This window comes from Salmo salar, chromosome 09 (assembly GCF_965601325.2).
Source record: "Salmo salar chromosome 09, fSalSal1, whole genome shotgun sequence".
Taxonomy (NCBI): Eukaryota; Metazoa; Chordata; class Actinopteri; order Salmoniformes; family Salmonidae; genus Salmo; species Salmo salar.
In genome coordinates, this window is record NC_138299.1 from 88,835,836 (window position 1) to 88,851,925 (window position 16,090).

Consider the following 16,090-nt stretch of genomic DNA (forward strand, 5'->3'; position numbering starts at 1 on the left):
TGAATACACCGCTGCCCCCAGAAAACCACAGAACGGATGTGAATACACCGCTGCCCCCAGAAAACCACAGAACGGATGTGAATACACCGCTGCCCCCAGAAAACCACAGAACGGATGTGAATACACCGCTGCCCCCAGAAAACCACAGAACGGATGTGAATACACCGCTGCCCCCAGAAAACCACAGAACGGATGTGAATACACCGCTGCCCCCAGAAAACCACAGAACGGATGTGAATACACCGCTGCCCCCAGAAAACCACAGAACGGATGTGAATACACCGCTGCCCCCAGAAAACCACAGAACGGATGTGAATACACCGCTGCCCCCAGAAAACCACAGAACGGATATGAATACACCGCTGCCCCCAGAAAACCACAGAACGGATGTGAATACACCGCTGCCCCCAGAAAACCACAGAACGGATGTGAATACACCGCTGCCCCCAGAAAACCACAGAACGGATATGAATACACCGCTGCCCCCAGAAAACCACAGAACGGATGTGAATGCTTCTATGTTGTCCAATATCTGGGAGATGATTTTGTTTAATTTATTCATTTAATAAAAGTGTAATTCCTTGGTTTCCTTGCAACCCTAAAATACTTTCCCTTGTAATTAAGTTACACAGATAAATAAATCCAGGTTCAGACCTCCAATACAGTTAAACATGTATACCGGTATTATATCCACTCATGAATGAAAGGTAATGTCAAACTGTGATAAATCACCAAACCATGTCCTTGAGTTTGTCGCAGGTCAGGAGAACTGCTGAGAGCTAGATGACGTGGCGATCCGTGACTATATTTTGGACTGAGGGAAAGATAAAAAACTCCAGCCAGGGATAAGTTGTTTTTGAGGAAGTATTTTTCTACCCACGCATTGCAATACCACAACTAACCACTAGGCCCCTTTGATCCATTCACCCCAGGTCAGACAGTCAGAAGCACTGGCTGTTGCCAAACAACCCTAGATCCACATAGGCAAAATTTACTCTGAGCGGCTGTGGGGGGCACACTGTCTGAAGCTTTGGGGCACAGCAATAACATTCATGTTGAAACAAAGTGTTCCCAATCTTCCCATGCAGTGTTATCATTTTTAGAAACCTTGCCAGGAGAGGAAAAAAGCCTGCCTGCCACAAGCTTTAGGGCTGACTGTGTCTCATTCTCTCTCTCTCCCTCTCTTTCTGTATCTATCTCTGTTTCTCTTCTCTCTCTCCATCTCTCCCTCTCTTTCTGTATCTCTCTGTTTCTCTTGTTTCTCTTCTCTCTCTCCATCTCTTTCTGTATCTATCTCTGTTTCTCTTCTCTCTCTCCATCTCTCCCTCTCTTTCTGTATCTATCTCTGTTTCTCTTCTCTCTCTCCATCTCTCCCTCTCTTTCTGTATCTATCTGTTTCTCTTCTCTCTCCATCTCTCCCTCTCTTTCTGTATCTATCTCTGTTTCTCTTCTCTCTCTCTCTCCATCTCTCCCTCTCTTTCTGTATCTATCTCTGTTTCTCTTCTCTCTCTCCATCTCTCCCTCTCTTTCTGTATCTATCTCTGTTTCTCTTCTCTCTCTCCATCTCTCCCTCTCTTTCTGTATCTATCTCTGTTTCTCTTCTCTCTCTCTCTCCATCTCTCCCTCTCTTTCTGTATCTCTCTCCATCTCTCCCTCTCTTTGTGTATCTATCTCTGTTTCTCTTCTCTCTCTCCTACTTACTGCAATTACAGCTTTGGAGCCAAAACTATAATAACAGCATAATGGGATGAGGAAGCTGCAATAAAAGCCTCCGCTGACAGATTAACAGTCCCGGACTTCTGAACTGTAATTAACAATGAAACTGGCAAGAAGAGGGAGAGAGAAAGACCGAGACATGGTGGGACTGGATAACTGGGCTACTCATTTCTTATAACTGAATGAAAATGAAAAGATTTCAGGAAGTACTAGGAGTGGGACAAATGGGTTACATTTATGTAGGACACACACTTAGGAGACATGTCACAGTTATGGAAATAACTAAAGGGGAAGACAAATGAAACCATGTCAGTCAAATATGACAAGCCAAGGATTTAGCAAACTCCATCTATCTCTTTTTTGCTTTTCAATAGTGACTGGGTATGAAACGGTGGTTTGATATGTTTGAACAGGATACTTACCTGGGGATAGAAGGGAGGCCTGTGCAAACATTTTTGTGGTGGGGAGAATCTCCAGAAATATTTCTTCCTGTGTGTGTACATGTGTGTGCTGAATTGATGAGGGAGATGTCTAATAACACACACCCATCACTTTGGTGGCACCCCACCCACTAGCTCTCACATGCGACCTCTCTCTCCCTCTGTTTCTCACACACACACACATTGCATTGCACACTGAAGTTAGTGTCCCACAGCTCTGGATAATATTTTTATTGCCAAGGAATGAAAGAGTGGCATCAGACCTTTTCGCTATAGTGGAACGTTTTTCCCTCTGATATCTGTATAAAAAGAATCAAGAGGAGGATTCATTTTCTAAGGATGGGATTGTACCAAAGCTTACCTTAAACTCTATAATATATTTACACTTTTCTGGAGGAGTTGTCTATCGGGAATGCAAATACCTCTTTCATAGAGGATTTTATTATAGTAGAACTTTTATGTAGTGTGAGAATTTGAGTAGCCAACCATGCTGCTTGGTTTCCATCTCAAAATGTTCTCAAAATTGTATCAGGAATCTCTATAGCATTCAGTTCTTAGACTTTAAGGAACACGTATGGACAGTCATTATTTTCTATATGCTCAGAAATGGCTCTCGGAGAAAATGATTAAATAAACACTTTTGAAATAATTGTAACCAACTTTATGCTAATACGCCATAGCTTCTCTATTCTAGCTGCATTTCTTTTATACTATTATTTGGCTATTATTTTTACAAACGTTGGACATTTTCTTTAAAAGTGTATTTCTGGGGTTGATAGACGGTCGCCAGGATAGCAGAGTAACAGGTCCTCATTGCGTATTGGACTGCACCGGACACCACACAGACTGAAAGATTCCTAAAGATTTCATATGGAGCCGAGTGACCCCCTTCATCCATCTGACCACCGGACTATGTGGCTTACCCACCTCGCCCTGCTGCTGCTCCGGCTGGCGGTGTCCGCCGAGGGGCTCTCCACCTGCCAGTCATTCAGCCTGGATGATCAGAAATCCAAGCGCATCGAGGCCGTCCGCGGGCAGATCCTCAGCAAGCTCCGCTACCGGAGCCCACCCGAGCCCCCCGCACCTAGCCCACAGCCCGAGGCCGTACCCGCTGAGGTAATGCTACTCTACAACAGCACCAGAGAGCTGTTGAAGGAGCGTGCGCGTCAGTCCGATTCCGCGTGCGACCGAGAGAGCAGCGAGGAGGATTATTACGCAAAGGAGGTTCAGCGCATAGACATGCTTAGGCAGCGCACGGACACAAGTGAGTGGAGTCTTAATATCAACATAATTGAATGGAATGTTTATACATTACTGTTATGCATGCGTTAAGGTCTCCAGATACCTCTATTACTGTCGTAACTGTGTGTGTGTCATTATTTAGTATATGTTGCAACTTTATTGATACGCCTCTCCACTCTTGTAGATGCAGTGAACCCTCCAGTCCCCAGCCCATATTACAGAGTGGTGGGGTTCGATGTGAGTGGTGTGGACAGGAACTCCAGCACCCTGGTCAAAGCTGAGTTCAGAATCTACAGGACACCAAACCCCCAGGCCCGCACCTCAGAGCAGAGAGTAGAGATCTATCAGGTACAGGATCAGTGGGGTGTATTCATGGAAGCCAGGCTTCCCCAAAATATTGACAAAGAAAAAAAGCATTAAATGTATCTTTTGTCTCTGTTTCATAAATGTCCTTCAATTTGCAAAAGGCTGAATGTTTCTCATCGGAGAAAGCATCTGATGCTGTCTGGTCCAAAGGAGTATGACTTTGTTTCCGCTAGTAGCATTGAATGCAAGGGAAGCCAGCTAGCATTTAATCTCCCTTGATCAAAAATATTAAATGATAACCAATCAGCGTTGAGCTAAACTGAGTGAGCTCAGCTGTGAATGGTCATGGCGCACAAAAAAAAAGTGTCAAGGGAAGCCAGTTTGGATTTGGCTTCAGACTAATAAAATTAGAAGCCAAACATCATTATTGACAAAAAAAAACTTGAATTGTTGCATCTCTTTGTGTTGTCCAGCCCTTTCCTAAATTAGCCACCTATGGACATATGGATTTGTGGTTTATATTTAATTATCCGTACTGGCCTACTACACCGGCTCTGAAGCCCATCGGATGTGGCAGGGCTTGCAAACTACTACGGATTACAAAGGGAAACCTCATCACTAAGCTAAAGCTCATGAGGAAAGCTCATCACTAAGCTAAAGACCCTGGGTCTAAACACCTCACTCTGCAACTGGATCCTGGACTTCCTGATGGGCTGATGGGCCGTTGTCGGTAAATCAGTAGTTGTTTAGTAGTCCGAAAATGTCAAACATTACCTTGCTTGACCATGCTGTAGGCCTAAGGCCGAGACAATAAGAAGACAGTGGCAGAAAAAATGTCACAGTTACATGGCCTACAGCATGGTCAAGCAAGGTAATGTTTGACATTTTCGGACTACTAAACAACTACTGATTTAGAACCACAGAGAGTTACAGCAAGTCACAAAGAAAACAGGAGCTGCCTCCACTATTCCAGCACCATTTCAACATCAACATCATCTAATCACCTATGCTTAGTCTAATACAATGACAACTAAAAAGATATTTAAAAAAGTAAGGTAATACAATAACGAGGCTATAGACAGGGGGTACTGGTAACAAGTCAAGTAACATAAGTGTATTTGTCACATGTCCCGAATACAACAGGTGAAATGCTTACTTGCAAGTCCTTAACCAACAGTGGAGTTCAAGAAATAAAATATTTACTAAATAAAGTCAAGTAAAAAAAATTGAATCAATTCAAAAGTAACAAGAAATGTACACAACAATAACGAGGCTATATACAGGGGGTACCAGTGCATTCGGAAAGTATTCAGACCCCATGACTTTTTCCACATTTTGTTATATTACAGCCTTGTTCTAAAATGTCTTAAATAAAAGAAAATCCTCAATCTACACACAATACCCCATAATGACAAAGCAAATAAAAGCTTTTTAGAAATGTTTTCTAATTTATTAAATATCTTATTTACGTAAGTATTCAGACCCTTTGATATGAGACTCGAAAGTGAGCTCTGGTGCATCCTGTTTCTATTGATCATCCTTGAGATGTTTCTACAACTTGGAGTCCACCTGTGGTAAATTCAATTGATTGGACATGATTTGGAAAGGCACACACCTGTCTATATAAGTTGACAGTGCATGTCAGAGCAAAAACCAAGCCATGAGGTCGAAGGAATTTTCTGTAGAGCTCCGAGACAGGATTGTGTCGAGGCACAGATTTGGGGAAGGGTACCAAAAAATGTCTGCAGCATTGAAGGTCCCCAAGAACACAGTGGCCGCCATCATTCTTACATGAAAGAAGTTTGGAATCACCAAGACTCTTCCTAGAGCTGGTCACCCCAGCCAAACTGAGCAATCGGGGGAGAAGGGCCTTGGTCAGGGAGGTGACCAAGAACCAAATGGTCACTCTGACAGAGCTTCTCTGTGGAGATGAACCTTCCAGAAGGACAACCATCTATGCAGCACTCCATTAATCAGGCCTTTATGGTAGAGTGTCCAGGCGGAAGCCACTCAGTAAAAGGCACATGACAGCCCACCTGGAGTTTGCCAAAAGGCCCCTAAAGAATCTCAGACCATGAGAAACAAGATTCTCTGGTCTGATGAAACCAAGATTGAACTATTTGGCCTGAATGCCAAGCGGTTGTGGTAGAATCATGCGGTGGGGATGTTTTTCAGCAGCAGGGACTGGAAGACTAGTCAGAATCGAGGGAAAGATGAACGGAGAAAAGTACAGAGAGATCCTTGATGAAAACCTGATCCAGAGCGCTCTGGACCTCCGACTGGTGCGAAGGTTCACCTTCCAACAGGACAACGATCCTAAGCACACAGCCAAGACAACGTAGGAGTGGCTTTGGGACAAGTTTCTGAAAGTCCTTGAGTGGCCCAGCCAGAGCCCCGGTCTGAATACTTATGTACATGTGTTATTTCGGGGGGGGGGGGGTTGTAATAAATGTGCAAAATTTTCTAAACTGTTTTTACTTTCTCATTATGGGTTATTGTGTGTAGATGAGGGGGGGAAATGATTTAATCAATTTTAGAATAAGGTTGTGACCTAACAAAATGTGGAAAAAGTCAAGGGGTCTGAATACTTTCCGAATGCACTGTATATATCACGGTTTCAAGGCAAATGAAGCAAATAGAGCAAACAACACAATTGTCAGAACACATAGGTTGTAATATGGCCTTTTTTTCTGGATTGGCTTCCCCAGTGATTTAACCCACTCACCGATACTGTATGGTATATCATATTACACTATTACATTACCTGTACCAGGTATTACAATATTACTTTCCTGTACAAAGGGTTACAACATCATACTTCATGAACCCATGTCAGAATCAATCAATTTGTTGTTACAACATCTCAGAACTTCACTGGTATCACAGTTTGCTGGAGTTGTGAACTGATGCGTCTCTCCGGTTCTCCCTCTGTCTCTGACAGGTGATAAAACCAGAAGAGGCAACAGGTCCCTCGCAGAGATACATCAACTCCAGAACGGTTCGCCCACGGACCAAGGGGGCGTGGCTCTCGGTGGATGTCACAGACACTGTGACGGACTGGCTGGCTCATAGAGGTAAGTTGACAAGCCAATCACACGGCTCTATAACCCTTTATCTACTTAACAACATTCAAGGTGTCAAACTTAACATTTGAGGTGTAACTTGGATGAATGTTTCAGATTTTGCTCTACACATGATTTAGAGGTTAATACTGTATCTGTTTTCTCCTCTCACCATCTCTCTACCCCTACTCCGTCATCTCATCCTCCGTATCACTCTTTCAGAGAGGAACCTGGGTTTGAAGCTGGGTGTTCACTGTCCGTGCTGCACCTTCGTTCCCTCCACCAACAGCATCGTGTTCAATAAGAGCGAGGAGCTGGAGGCGCGCTTCGCTGGTCTGCTTGTTGTAGAACCTGTTAATGTTATGTAACAGACACATGGCTCTTTTAATTAATGATTGAACTTCTCAACTCACACAGCTGTCGTGTCTCTGACTATGATTAAATTATATGACATGCTATTTTATCAAATCGATTACCTAACTTAATTTGATTACGTGATTGAATTATACCATGCAACAATTAAACCGTTAATAACCTGGGGCACCACGGAAGCATTCATTTAAATAGAGCGGTTATCTCCCGAATCCACTCTCAATAGCAGTCAATTATTAATCGTCACCTCGATCGATCTCATTCTGATTGTCGTAGGTACTTGGTTATCTGCACGAACCCTAGCTAATAAGTTGAATCAGCAATACACAATTTGGCTTTATTTATTTACTAAATATTCACACAGAATGACATATACATACAGACATACATACATACATGCGTCAATTACTAATCATGTCATGAAAAGCCCCTAGTGGACTAACCAGATATGGGGGTTGGGTTTGAATGAAAGAGCGGGAAAACTGAGGGACAAAGGGATTGAATCTATCAAACCTTGAGACGGTATGCTACAGTAAATACAGTCTTATGCATTCTAATAGCCACCCATTCGGAAAAGAAAAATGCAAGATATATACAGTTGAAGTCGGAAGTTTACATACACTTAGGTTGGAATCATTAAAACTCGTTTTTCAACCACTCCAAATATTTCTTGTTAGCAAACTATAGTTTTGGCAAGTCGGTTAGGACATCTACTTTGTGCTTAACACAAGTCATTTTTCCAACAATTGTTTATAGACAGATTATTTCACTGTATCACAATTCCAGTGGGTCAGAAGTTTACATACACTAAGTTGACTGTGCCTTTAAACAGCTTGGAAAATTCCAGAAAATGATGTCATGGCTTTAGAAGCTTCTGATAGGCTTATTAACATAATTTGAGTCAATTGGACCTGGACCTGTGGATGTATTTCAAGGCCTGCCTTCAAACTCAGTGCCTCTTTGCTTGACATCATGGGAAAATCAAAAGAAAATCAGCCAATACCTCAGAAAAAAATTGTAGACCTCAAGTCTAGTTCATCCTTGGGAGCAATTTCCAAACACCTGAAGGTACCACGTTTATCTGTACAAACAATAGTACGCAAGTATAAACACCATGGGATCACACAGCCATCATACAGCTCAGGAAGGACACACGTTCTGTCTCCTAGCGATGAACGTACTTTGGTGCGAAAAGTGCAAATCAATCCCAGAACAACAGCAAATGACCTTGTGAAGATGCTGGAGGAAACAGGTACAAAAGTATCTATATCCACAGTAAAACAAGTCCTATATCGACATAACCTGAAAGGCCACTCAGCAAGGAAGAAGCCACTGCTCCCAAACTGCCATAAAAAAGCCAGACCATGGTTTGCAACTGCACATGAGGTCAAAGATCGTACTTTTTGGAGAAATGTCCTCTGGTCTGATGAAACAAAAATAGAACTGTTTGGCCATAATGACCATCGTTATGTTTGGAGGAAAAAAGGGGGAGGCTTGCAAGCCGAAGAACACCATCCCAACCGTGAAGCACAGGGGTGGCAGCATCATGTTGTGGGGGTGCTTTGCTGCAAGAGGTTCTGGTGCACTTCTTAAACAAGATGGCATCATGAGGGAGGAAAATTATGTGGATATATTGAAGCAAAGTCAAGGTATTGGAGTGGCCATCACAAAACCCTAACCTCAGGCCCATAGAAAATGTGTTGGCAGAACTGAAAAAGCGTGTGCGAGCAAGGAGGCCTACAAACCTGATATTTAAATAAATAATTCTCCCTTCTCAGTGGTTGGAGAGCTCGACTGAAAAATTGTTTACCAAGTTACCAATTACTTTGCACAATCAGTTACACCAGCTCTGTCAGTAGGAATGGGCCAAAATTCACCCAACTTATTGTGGGTAGCATGTGGAAGGCTACCCAAAATGTTTGACCCAAGTTAGACAATTTAAAGGCAATACACTCAATTAGTATTTGGTAGCATGTAAACTTCTGACCCACTGGGAATGTGATTAAAGAAATAAAAGCTGAAATAAATAATTCTCTACTATTATTCTGACATTTCATATTCTTAAAATAAAGTGGTGATCCTAACTGATCTAAGACAGGGAATTTTTACCAGGATTAAATGTCAGGAATTGTGAAAAACTGAGTTTTAATGTATTTGGCTAAGGTTCATGTACACTTCCGACTTCAACTGTATATTTACTCTAAGCTGCACTTCGATAGATGGGTCAAAGATGGAAGACTGGTTTACCCAGCAGTGATTGCCATTGTCCTTTGAAGAATCTTTCTGGTCGTAGTGTTGTAGAGCGAATACATTAAAGTACCCTGTCATTCTTCTGAGATTATCTGTCCTTTCCTAGGCCACGTGCGTTTACAGCTGATGTTGATAACTCGACGTCTAGGTTTCACTTCTTCTTTAGTGAATAATCGTTCAAAGTTCATACCAAGTTGCCATGATCAGCTCGCGCTGTATTCTGGCTGGTCTGGTCGAAATTCACCATTCCAGCATGGTGATCATGACCTCCACGTTGAAATTCACCATTCCAGCGTGGTGATCATGACCTCCACGTTGAAATTCACCATTCCAGCGTGGTGATCATCACCTCCACGTTGAAATTCACCATTCCAGCATGGTGATCATGACCTCCACGTTGAAATTCACCATTCCAGCATGGTGATCATGACCTCCACGTTGACATTCACCATTCCGGCATGGTGATCATCACCTCCACGTTGAAATTCACCCTTTTAAACGTTTGGACAGCAAATCAAATCAAATGTATTTATATAGCCCTTTTTACATCAGCTGATATCTCAAAGTGCTGTACAGAAACCCAGCCTAAAACCCCAAACAGCAAGCATTGCAGGTGTAGAAGCACGGTGGCTAGGAAAAACTCCCTAGAAAGGCCAAAACCTAGGAAGAAACCTAGAGAGGAACCAGGCTATGAGGGGTGGCCAGTCCTCTTCTGGCTGTGCCGGGTGGAGATTATAACAGCACATGGCCTAGATGTAACAGCAGTCCTAACATTTCTGGAACTAAATGTTCATTTCATCAGGTTGTAGTTGAAATGAGTCCTTTTAAACGTATGGACACCAGTCCTCACGTCATCGGGAACGGAGTTGACTTCTGTCAACGGGCTTTTGTATTGGGGGAGTGTCACGGCTTTCTTCGTCGGAGGACGATATAGCGAAATCGTCGTCTGAAAAGGTGGACCAATATGCAGCAGAGTTGGTGTTCATTTTCTTAATTTATTAACGAACGTTGAACACGAAAAAAAACAAGAAAACAATAAGCACGACAAATGACAGTTTTGCAGGCTCACAAAAACACGCAATGCAAAAACAATCTCCCACAAATACAAGACAAACACACCCAACTAATATAGGACTTCCAATCAAAGGCAACACCAAACCAGCTGCCTTCAATTGGAAGTCCACCCCAATTAACTCAACATAGAAACACACTCACTAGACTACACATAGAAATACATAAACATAGACCATAACTCAAAACCCGGAAATAATAAATCAAACGCCCTCCTAACTAACACACCACCCTGAACCACATAAAACAAATACCCTCTGCCACGTCCTGACCAAACTACAATAACAATTAACCCTTATACTGGCCATGACGTGACAGGGAGAGAAGGGTGTGTTTCATAGTTCTCAACCAATGTCTGTTCACTTGGGCGTGGCCACTGAGTGAGCATAGCTTACTTATGAAAACAATTATTTCATTTAGAAGCTAAAATTACATTAACTTTTCACAAATAGTTTCATATTTAAACATTTAAATTGCACAACACTTCCATGTGAATCTGATAACTAGAATGTGTAGACTTTCCAAGATACAATTTATGTCGTCCTGTCATCAGATATAATGTCCCAGACACCAACTGATCTGACATCATATTCTTTAAGTACAAACAGACACTTTCAGCTGGTTGAGAAAGGGAAATATTGTTCCATTCCCCAACCTTTTGATGTTACCATACTCTCTCTATGTTAACAAAGGGCTTTCCAAGAGTCCATTCTGTAGAATGGAGAGAAAAGGGGGGAAAAGGGATTTATGGGGGATCATAAACATCACCCAACAGGGCAACAGGGCAACGTCATGACACAGCATTCTGGCTGACAAATGTTTCTGTTTTTTGTCTCCATGAGATCAATTTTCCCATGCACTGCAAAAAACACTTCTCTCTCCCTCCTCCTCTCCCCCCACTTCTTCTCCCTTCCCTGTCCCTTCTCCATGTCCTACTCCCTCTCTTCCTCAGGTCTGGATGATGAGCTGCTTCAGCAGCAGTTGCGGAGGCCAGGGTCAGGGCTGGCTAAGGGCCAGGTAGATTTTAGTACCAAGACCCCCCACCTCATCCTCACCTTGCTGCCCAGTTACAGGGTCGACAACCCAGGCAAGAAGAGCCGCAAAAAGAGGGCCACCGCAGACACCACCACCTGCTCCAGGTAGGGTAAGCACCTCAGATCCAGATGTCAAAAACGTAATGTTGTCTACAACCATACAAGATACTTAGAGGTTTCTCTTTAGTTTGGTCTTTGATATACAGAATTACTACACATTTGTTCATAACAATATTACAATCATCAATAATGTTGCAATCTATCGGAGGCTTATAGTTCTGAAACTGATAAAGTGCCTGTGTGGATCAGAATGAGAGAGTGTTTTCTCTCCATGTCTCCTACCCGTTTTAGGAACTCCGACGTGGACTGCTGTCTGCGATCGCTCTACATCGACTTCCGCCGGGACCTGAACTGGAAGTGGATCCACGAGCCGAAGGGCTACAAGGCCAATTTCTGCTCTGGCAGCTGCCCATACGTCTGGAGCGCTGACAGCCACTACAACATGGTTAGTTAACCCCCAACCACTACAACATGGTTAGTTAACCCCCCAACCACTACAACATGGTTAGTTAACCACTACAACATGGTTAGTTAACCCCCAACCACTACAACATGGCTAGTTAACCCCCAACCACTACAACATGGCTAGTTATCGCCCAACCACTACAACATGGTTAGTTATCCCCCAACCACTACAACATGGTTAGTTATCCCCCAACCACTACAACATGGTTAGTTATCCCCCAACCACTACAACATGGTTAGTTATCCCCCAACCACTACAACATGGTTAGTTATCCCCCAACCACTACAACATGGTTAGTTATCCCCCAACCACTACAACATGGTTAGTTATCCCCCAACCACTACAACATGGTTAGTTATCCCCCAACCACTACAACATGGTTAGTTATCCCCCAACCACTACAACATGGTTAGTTATCCCCGAACCACTACAACATGGTTAGTTATCCCCGAACCACTACAACATGGTTAGTTAACCCCCAACCACTACAACATGGTTAGTTAACCCCCAACCACTACAACATGGTTAGTTAACCCCCAACCACTACAACATGGTTAGTTAACCCCCAACCACTACAACATGGTTAGTTAACCCCCAACCACTACAACATGGTTAGTTAACCCCCAACCACTACAACATGGCTAGTTAACCCCCAACCACTACAACATGGCTAGTTATCGCCCAACCACTACAACATGGTTAGTTATCCCCCAACCACTACAACATGGTTAGTTATCCCCCAACCACTACAACATGGTTAGTTATCCCCCAACCACTACAACATGGTTAGTTATCCCCCAACCACTACAACATGGTTAGTTATCCCCCAACCACTACAACATGGTTAGTTATCCCCCAACCACTACAACATGGTTAGTTATCCCCCAACCACTACAACATGGTTAGTTATCCCCCAACCACTAGAACATGGTTAGTTATCCCCGAACCACTACAACATGGTTAGTTAACCCCCAACCACTACAACATGGTTAGTTAACCCCCAACCACTACAACATGGTTAGTTAACCCCCAACCACTACAACATGGTTAGTTAACCCCCAACCACTACAACATGGTTAGTTAACACCCAACCACTACAACATGGCTAGTTATCCCCCAACCACTACAACATGGTTAGTTAACCACTACAACATGGCTAGTTAACCCCCAACCACTACAACATGGCTAGTTATCAACCAACCACTACAACATGGTTAGTTAACCACTACAACATGGCTAGTTATCCCCCAACCACTACAACATGGCTAGTTATCAACCAACCACTACAACATGGTTAGTTATCCCCCAACCACTACAAAATGGTTAGTTAACCCCCAACCACTACAAAATGGTTAGTTAACCCCCAACCACTACAACATGGTTAGTTAACCACCACAACATGGTTAGTTAACCCCCAACCACTACAACATGGTTAGTTAATGACTCCTTGCTGTCCCCAGTCCACCTGGCCGTGCTGCTGCTCCAGTTTCAACTGTTCTGCCTGCGGCTATGGAACCCTGACCTGTTCACCGGACGTGCTTGTTGCACCCTCGACAACTACTATGATTATTATTATTTGACCATGCTGGTCATTTATGAACATTTTAACATTTTAACATTTTGACCATGTTCTGTTATAATATCCACCCTGCACAGCCAGAAGAGGACTGGCCACCCCTCATAGCCTGGTTCCTCTCTAGGTTTCTTCCTAGGTTTTTGGCCTTTCTAGGGAGTTTTTCCTAGGGAGTTTTTCCTAGCCACCGTGCTTCTTTCACATGCTTTGCTTGCTGTTTGGGGTTTTAGGCTGGGTTTCTGTACAGCACTTTGAGAATATCAGCTGATGTACGAAGGGCTATATAAAAATAAATTTGAAATTTGAGTTAACCCCCAACCACTACAACATGGTTAGTTATCCCCCAACCACTACAACATGGTTAGTTATCCCCCAACCACTACAACATGGCTAGTTAACCCCCAACCACTACAACATGGCTAGTTAACCCCCAACCACTACAACATGGTTAGTTAACCCCCAACCACTACAACATGGTTAGTAAACCCCCAACCACTACAACATGATTAGTTAACCCCCAACCACTACAACATGGTTAGTTAACCCCCAACCACTACAGTGGCATAAATGTTCTATCACCTCTGTCACAGTCAGGTCTTATGGCTTTATTACCACACACTCACAGTATGGTTAAAGGAAAACTCCACCATAAAAAACATGTTGGTATTTGTTTCATTAGTCCATTGTTGATATAGTCCCAAAGTGTTTTGCATGTCAGAAATCAAATTTAAGATTTATAACTTTCAGAATACAGAAATACAGCTGGTATGATGCAAAACACAGCATCATACTGGCTGTATTTTTCAAGTTATATACACTATATACACACACAAGTATGTGGACACCCCTTCAAATGAGTGGATTCGGCTATTTGAGCCACACCTGTTGCTGACAGGTGTATAAAATCGAGCACACAGCCATGCAATCTCCATAGACAAACATTTGCAGTAGAATGGCCTTACTGAAGAGCTCAACGTGGCACCGTCATAGGATGCCAGCTTTCCAACAAGTCAGTTCATCAGAATTTTGCCCTGCTAGAGCTGCCCTGGTCAACTGTAAGTGCTGTTATTATGAAGTGGAAACGTCTAGGAGCAACAACGACTCACCTGCGAAGTGTAGGCCACACAAGCTCACAGAACGGGACTGCTGAAGTGCATAAAAATCATCTGTCCTCGGTTGCAACACTCACTACCGAGTTCAAAACTGCCTCTGAAAGCAACGTCAGCATAAGATCTGTTCATAGGGAGCTTCATGAAATGGGTTTCCATGGCCGAGCAGCTACACACAAGCCTAAGATCAGCATGCGCAGTGCCAAGCGTAGGCTGGAGTGGTGTAAAGCTCCCCGCCATTAGACTCTGGAGCAGTGGAAACGCGTTCTCTGGAGTGATGGCTTCACCATCTGGCAGTCAAACGGACAAATCTGGGTTTGGTGGATGCCAGGAGTTTTTCATGGTTCGGGCTAGGCCCCTTAGTTCCAGTGAAGGGAAATCTTAACGCTACAGCATACAATGGAAAGGAAACCACTCATTTGTTTAAGCTATTCCTTTAAGTAGTGTTTTCAGTACTTGCATTTGTTTTTTTTATGTGATATTTCATGTGGTACTTTCACTTGCCCTCACACACAGATCCTGCCGCTGTATAACAAACTGAACCCTGAGGCGTCGGCATCTCCGTGCTGCGTACCTCAGGACCTGGAGCCTCTGACCATCGTTTACTTCATGGGCCGAACGCCCAAGGTAGAGCAGCTCTCCAACATGGTGGTCAAGTCCTGCAAGTGCCGCTGACGCAGGGAGCCCAGCGGCGGGACACGAGGAGGGACTACAACAAACTACCACTTTTGGTCCTCAAACAAAAAGGACAGCCTGACTATCTCTAGATATTTAACCCTTCATTTCACTATGACACATTTTACAGAGTCTGTCACAGATTATTTTTAAACTCACAAGCATGAAACTCTGAAAATCGTCGTCAGCAATGGGTCTTTTCCCCACTTTCATAAGGTTGAGAATATTGTAAATATTGAATTCCTTAATAGCTTTAAAATCTGATAAAGTATTTTGATTGGAAATACAATGCGTTCTTGTTGCATAAGACTCTGATCTCTACCAAGTTGACTGAAGGACCCAGTAACTCCACATAAGACCTCTGTTACTTAAGATCTGTGCATATTTACTGAATGGAGATGATTTTGATTTGAACTAGCTTTGCTTCTCTTTCTTTCAGACCAAAGGAGAGGGAGAGAAGGAGATGGAAAGGGGCTGGGAGGGAGGGAGAGAGAAGAGTCAGAGAGAGAGAGCGAGAGAGAGCGAAGAGTCAGAGAGCGAAGAGTCAGAGAGCGAGAGAGAGCGAGAGAGAGCAAAGAGTCAGAGAGCGAAGAGTCAGAGAGCGAAGAGAGCGAGAGAGAGCGAAGAGTCAGAGAGCGAGAGAGAGCGAGAGCGAGAAGAGCGAGAGCGAGAAGAGCGAGAGCGAGAAGAGCGAGAGAGAGCGAGCGAGAAGAG

The 16,090-nt window shown here is 43.5% G+C and overlaps 1 protein-coding gene across 1 annotated transcript; it reads left to right on the top strand.

The window, feature by feature from the left end:
* Positions 1-2,325: 2,325 nt before the first annotated feature.
* Positions 2,326-15,858, top strand: LOC106612106 (transforming growth factor beta-2 proprotein). The gene is made up of 7 exons (XM_014212963.3): positions 2,326-3,420; positions 3,583-3,746; positions 6,646-6,778; positions 6,989-7,099; positions 11,412-11,598; positions 11,845-11,998; positions 15,218-15,858. Exons 1-7 carry the CDS (start codon positions 3,027-3,029, stop codon positions 15,374-15,376), a joined length of 1,302 nt encoding a protein of 433 aa, XP_014068438.1. The 5' UTR covers positions 2,326-3,026; the 3' UTR covers positions 15,377-15,858.
* Positions 15,859-16,090: the final 232 nt, after the last annotated feature.